Raw genomic sequence first — 6,804 nt, 5'->3', positions numbered from 1 at the left:
CACAGGCGCCCGCCACAACGCCTGGCTATTTTTTTGGTTGCAGCCAGAATTGTTGTTTGGTGGACCCGGGCTGGATTTGAACCCACCAGCTTAGGTGTATGTGGCTGGCGCTTTAGCCACTTGAGCCACAGACGCCAAGCCTACAGCAGTGATTCTTTCCATAATCCCAGTTATGAGAGACAGAATCTACTCCTTCAGCTTAGGTGTTTATTTGAGTTTTGTGATTTCCTAATTGGTTTTTAGATTACTCCCAAAGATATTCCTGACTTTGCATTAATGAGCTTAATAATTATTTGCATATTTGTTTATCATGGATGACTGCAGTGTCTCATTAATTACATTTTTTAAGAGAGGAGATCTTGCTCTGTATTCATGGCTGGAGTGCAATGGTACAATTTGTAGCTAACTGAAGCCTCAAACTCCCGGACTCAGGTGATCCTGCTGCTTCTGATTGTCGAGTTCCTGAGAGATTATAGTCATGAATCACGGTGTCCAACTTAAATAGTTTTACTATAATTTATAGATATGATTTTCCAGTGTGCATTGTGCAACATAACTGAAATGCACCACTTGTTAATGTCACAAAGGGCCTATTCTATGATGATACAGACAATTTTGTTTAGAAAAACATTATATTTGCTAAGATTGTTTTGTTGATCTTTTCTTCTTTTCTCATTGCTAATATTATAATCCAGAATTACCATTTACAGTAGAACCTCTGTAGATTGACCACCCAAGGGCCTGTCACAAACAGGTCAACATATGGAGGTAGTCAACATAAGAAACTAGGCCTACTGTACTGATAATGTACTGTACATGTGGTACATGTCTAATCTATGAAAATTAGGTCAGCTTAAGGAGGAGGTCATTATAGGGAGGTGGTCAGCTATGGAGGTTCTACTCTGTATATTTACGTATATTTGTGCAATGTGAATGTTTTATTATGATGTTGGAAACTAGAATTCCCTAAAACTAATTTGACGTATATTCAACGACTCTTCCTTTATTAAAGAATCCTGGGGCAGTGCCTGTGGCTCAGAGGAGTAGAGCACTGGCCCCATATGCCAGAGGTGGCGGGTTTAAGCCCAGCCCCGGCCAAAAACTGCAACAACAACAAAAAAAAGAATCCTATTCTTGGCTCGTCACCTGTAGCACAGTGGTTATGGCACCAGCCACATACACCAAGGCTAGCAGGTTCAAACCCAACCAGGGTCAGCTAAACAATAATGACAATTGCAACAAAAAAATAGCTGGGCATTGTGGTGGGTACCTGTAGTCCCAGATACTTGGGAGGCTAAGGCAAGAGAATCACTGAAGCCCAAGAGTTTAAGGTTGCTGTGAGCTGTGACGCCGGGGCACTCTACTGAGGGTGATATAGTGAGACTATGTCTCAAAAAAAGAAAAAAAAGAATCCTATTCCTTTTGTGTCCCTAAATGTTGATGACCATGGTTAGGGAGGTTTTTTTTTTTTTTAATTTACTTATTTATTTAATTTCAGGTTAATAATGAGGGTACAAACAGTCAGGTTACATTGTTTACATTTGTTGAGTAAAGTCCAAATTGTAGTTCAGCACTTCATCCAGAGGTATGCCATATACCCCTAGGAAGTTTTAAATGTATATTGCTTTTTGTATAATATTATACATTTCAATATTAAATATTTACCTACTATCTGTAGTTAATAGGAAACTTACGGATTTTTATATCTTGTAGATATCTTTCCTAAATGCGTGATCAAGAAATTACCCCCAACAGAGAAAAGTAGGACAGGAGATACACTCCACACACTGATGTTGGAAAGACATGAACGCCATCCCAGTGGAGATTTTTGCTTCAGGGAAATTCAGAAATGTGTCTATGACTTTGAGTTTCAGTGGAGAAATGAAGAGCAAAATGACAACACAGTACCTTTGACAAAAAAAGATAATTTTACTGGTAGTAGAGATCAATGTGATATAAGGGATGCTAAAAACAAGTCTATTACAAATGAGCTTGGGTTAAGCTTTCAGTCATATCCTCCTGAACTACATGTATTTGAAACTGATGGAAAAATTTGTCATCAAAGTGAAAAATCTGTTATTAGTGGTTCCTCAGATTCAACACCCCAAAGAATTTCTTCTAGGCTCAATATCCATGTTTCTTATCAATATGAGAATAATTTCACCCATTCTTCAATACTCACAGAAAAACAGAAAGCACATCTTAGAGAAAAACGTTACAAATGTACTGAATGTGGCAAATCTTTCATTTATGTCACACACCTTAGTATACATCAGACAATCCATTCTGGAGAGAAACAATATAAATGTGATGTATGTGGCAAGGCCTTTAATCAGAAATCAAACTTGGCAAGTCACTATAGAGTTCATACTGGAGAGAAACCATATAAATGTAAGCAATGTGACAAAGTTTTCAGTCGTAATTCACACCTTCAAAGACACTGGAGAATTCATACTGGAGAGAAACCTTACAAATGTAATGAATGTGGCAAAGTCTTCAGTCAAGAAGTAAACCTTGCAAGTCATCAGAGAATCCATACTGGAGAGAAACCATACAAATGTAATGAATGTGGCAAAGTCTTCAGTCAACCCACACTCCTTGCAAATCATCGAGGAATTCATGCTGGAGAGAAACCATATAAATGTAATGAATGTGGCAAAGTATTCAGTAGGACTGCGACCCTTGCAGTTCATCAGAGAATTCACACTGGAGAGAAACCCTACAAATGTAATAAATGTGGCAAGGTCTTCCGTCACAGTTCACACCTGACCAATCATGGGAGAATCCATACTGGAGAGAAACCTTACAAATGTAATAAATGTGGCAAGGTCTTTACACAAACTTCACACCTTGCATTACATCACAGAATTCATACTGGGGAGAAACCATATAAGTGTAACGAGTGTGGCAAAGCCTTTAGTCTCCACTCACACCTCACTAGACATCAGAAAATTCATTTTAGAGAGAAATGTTACAAATGCAATGACTGTGACAAAGTCTTCAGTCAAAATTCACTCATACAACATCAGAGAATTCACTTTTCAGACACTTCTCAAAAATGCAGTGAGTATAGCAAAACTTCTCAAAGTGAGTTCAAATATTAATTAACATTAGAGCTTTCATATATTAAAGGAAGTTGTATAAATGATATGTGGCATGAATATTTATCCTGGTTTTGTAATTCACCAAACACCAAAACACACATCTTTGATGAATCCATACAATTGTGAGGTGTCTTCTGAGGTTATTAGCTCTGTATCAAAGCCATAAAACATCTTTTGGTTTATTTCAGTAATGCACTCTTTCTCCACAGTTAACCTTTGAGATTGCATACTGCACAACAATTAGAAGTCAAAATATGTTAAAACATCAAAGTTACCAGGACTTTGGGCTGGTGTGGTGGCTCATGCCTATAATCCTAGCACTCTGGGAAGCCAAAGTGGGTCCATTGCTTGATTGAGCTCAGGAGTTCAAGAACAGTCTGAGCGAAAGTAAGATCCCATCTCTACTAAACATAGAAAAACTAGCTGGGCATGGCGATGCATGCTTGTAGTCCTAGCTACTTGGGAGGCTAAGATAAGAGGATCACTTGAACCCAGGAGTTTGAGGTTGCTGTGAGCTATGATGATGCCATGGCACTCTACCCAGGGGGACAGAGTTAGACTTGAAAAAAAAAAAGTTACCAGAACTTTTTAGAAATGGACGATTTTCTTCATGGTTATTCAATTATTTGAGGTTTATTCAGAAGGGTACATTCCTACTTATGACACTTAACAATATGAACTTTGAAATCTGTTACTATTATATATCCTTAAAGGCCTCTCATTGTCTCTGAACAAGTATCAGTAACATGAAAGACCCTCCCTCATTAAGTCAGGGTCATTTCTACCCAAGTTCCTTGAGGAAGAATTACTCTGGCTTTTAAATATATCTGAATTAGCATGTGGGAGGTGCTGAGAATAATGTCAAACTATGATGTCACCATGCTTACTGTGTTCAGGGTACCTTTTTCCTGACAGGAGGTCTACTTGGGTTAAATGAAAGAAGCAGTTTACCAGTTCACCATGAAATAGAACAAGCCAAGATCTTAAGACATGGAGGTCCTTTTTTTCTTTGAGGCAGAGTCTCATTCTGTCACCCTGAGTAGAGTGCTATGACTTCATAGCTCACAGCAAACTCAAACTCTTGGGCTCAAGAGATCCTCTTCACCCTCCTGAGTAGCTAGGACTACAGACACTCACCACAACACCCACCCTATTTTTAGTAGAGACAGGGTCTTGCTCAGGCTGGTCTCAAACTCCTGAGCACAGGTAGTCCACTCACTTCGGCCTTCCAGTGTGCTAAGATAATAGGCTAGAGCCACTACACCCAGTCAGACATGGGGTCTTTATAGGAGGAGATTAATAGTTTATTAGGGACTGAGGACTATGGTAGCAATAATGCAGGGAAAATGGTGGCTGTCTTTTCCATTGAATGGCAATTGCTATTTAGCAATGAAAAAATACTCTGGGAAAAGCAGAATAGGCTTCCCAACCTAGTCTGAAAATGGCTTGAGAACAGCAATAGGTGACTCCCTGGCTTAACTTGCTGTGGTTAGAGTGGTGGTACCCACTTGTGCTTTCAACTTCCAACTGGTGTCCTAGGAGGCAGCAGTGAGCCATTGTCCTCCGTTGTCCAGATGGTATGATAGGAAGTATAAAGGGTGTTAGCAGTCACATGTGAGAGACAAAGTCTTGAGTCTTCACTGCCACCCAGAATGTTAATTCTTTTTTTTTTTTTTTTTTTGAAACAGAGTCTCACTTTGTCACCCTGGGTGGAATGTGGCATCATCATAGCTCACAGCAACCTCAAACTCTTGGGCTCAAGTTATCCTCATGTCTTAGCCACCCAAGTAGCTGGGACTACAGGAACCACCACAATGCTCAGCTCTTTTTTTCAAGATGAGGTCTCACTTATACTTAGGCTGGTCTCAAACTCCTGAGCTCAAGCAATCCACCTGCCTTGGCCTCCCACAATGCTAGGATTACAGGTGTGAGCCACCATGCCTGGCCTGCATAAGATGTTTTTTACAATAATTCAATGAAAATTAATGTATAGAAAGGTGTATTATAAAATAAACAGTGGGCCAGATGTGGTGGCGCATGCCTGTAATTCTAGCACTCTGGGAGGCCAAGGTGGGTGGATTGCTTGAGTTCAGGAGTTTGAGACCAGCCTGAGCAAGAGCAAAACTTCATCTTTACTAAAAATAGAAAAACTAGCTGAGTGTTGTAGTAGGCACCTATAGTCCCAGTTACTCAGGAGGCTGAGGTGGGAGGATTGCTTGAGCCCAAGAGTTTGAGGTTGCTGTGAGCTATGACGCTGTGGCATGGCTTCCCACCATAACACAGTGAGACTCCGTCTCAAAAAAAAAAAAAAAAATAGGAGAAAGATATGAACAAAGGTCAAGGAAGTCTTATGCTGCTTGGTTACTGTGTTTAAGAAAGGGGCATTGGCTCAGCGCCTGTGGCTCAAATAGCTAAGGCGCCAGCCACATACACCTAAGGTGGCGGGTTTGAATCCAGCCCGGGCCAACAACGATGGCTGCAACAAAAAAAAAATAGCCAGGTGTTGTGGCGGGCACCTGTGGTCCCAGCTACTTGGGAGGCGAAGGCAGGAGACTCGCTTGAGCCCAGGAGTTGGAGGTTGCTGTGAGCTGTGGTGCCATGCCATGGCACTCTGCCCAGGGAGATAGCTTGAGGCTCTGTCTCAAAAAAAAAAAAGAAAGGAGCATTGAGGACCTGATGTCTCAGACTCAATGAGGCAGTTAGGAATTAGTCCAAGTTCTTTGTTTCCCCTGGAGGCCATTTTGCCCTATACTCAGGATAAAAGAAGAAAAGTGGAGAGAGGAATTAATGAATGACATTAGGAGGTTGGGGATAAGCATGGCATCCCATGGTGCCTACCTGTTTATGGTCCCTACCTGTTTGTGGGTGGAGCCCTTTGGGCCACTTTGAGTGGCGTATCTGTGAGTGCATGACAGTCTTTGGCATTTTGGCTGCCTCTAGCACACAATATCACTGGGTTATGTTCACTTACAGCTAACAATGTGAGCCATAACAGCAAGGCACACACAGATCTCCACAGCCACCCACCTAATCTAAGCTCCAGTGGGTTGTTTGATAAAGTAGTGCTGCATACTAACTGGGATAAAATAACATTCTTTCTAATTCAGAGCTTGCTGCAGATAAAAATGCTACGATCCACTCTGTCACCATATATCAGCTTAGCCTGGCTGCTGCTGAAGACATCCCAGGGCATAGGAAATAACAGTGGATGGTCCGGGTGGTGCCCATTGCTCAGTGGGTAGGGCATTGGCCACATACACCAAGGCTGGTGGGTTCAAGCCCTGCCCGAGCCAGCTGAAACGGTGACAACTACAACAAAAAAAGAAAGAAAGAAAAATAGCCAGGCGTTGTGGCGGGCACGTGTGGGCCCAACTGCTTGAGAGGCTGAGGCAAGAGAATCACTTAAGCCCAAGAGTTTGAGGTTGTGTGAGCTGTGATGCCACAGCTCTCTACCCAGGGCTTGAGACTCTGCCTCAAAAAACACGAAAAAACAATGGATTGTCTAAGGCTGAATGCCAAGATCACTTGTGTGGGAGGCCAAAGTAATGTCCCAGTTAGAGTCAAGCAAGAATAGTTGGCCCTGATGACACTTGCTAATAAAACAGGAGGCCTGACAACTAATAGGCCTCCATGGGAACAGAAGACATCAAGTACCCCACCTGGTTTTTCTTTTAACCCTTAGTTAAGGTGACCTGAGAGA

At 41.6% G+C, this 6,804-nt stretch overlaps 1 protein-coding gene across 1 annotated transcript; it reads left to right on the top strand.

Annotated features, from left to right (window-relative positions):
• The first annotated feature begins 1,790 nt into the window (after window positions 1-1,790).
• LOC111722106 (zinc finger protein 415-like) lies at window positions 1,791-2,876 on the top strand. The gene is given in 2 exon segments (XM_023507983.1): window positions 1,791-2,730; window positions 2,733-2,876. Coding segments are annotated over 2 exon segments (1,023 nt in total). The 3' UTR covers window positions 2,816-2,876.
• Window positions 2,877-6,804: the final 3,928 nt, after the last annotated feature.

The sequence above is a fragment of the Otolemur garnettii genome, unplaced genomic scaffold (assembly GCF_000181295.1).
Source record: "Otolemur garnettii isolate 467f Iridium unplaced genomic scaffold, OtoGar3 scaffold00212, whole genome shotgun sequence".
Taxonomy (NCBI): Eukaryota; Metazoa; Chordata; class Mammalia; order Primates; family Galagidae; genus Otolemur; species Otolemur garnettii.
This window is presented reverse-complemented; position numbering and strand designations above follow the sequence as displayed.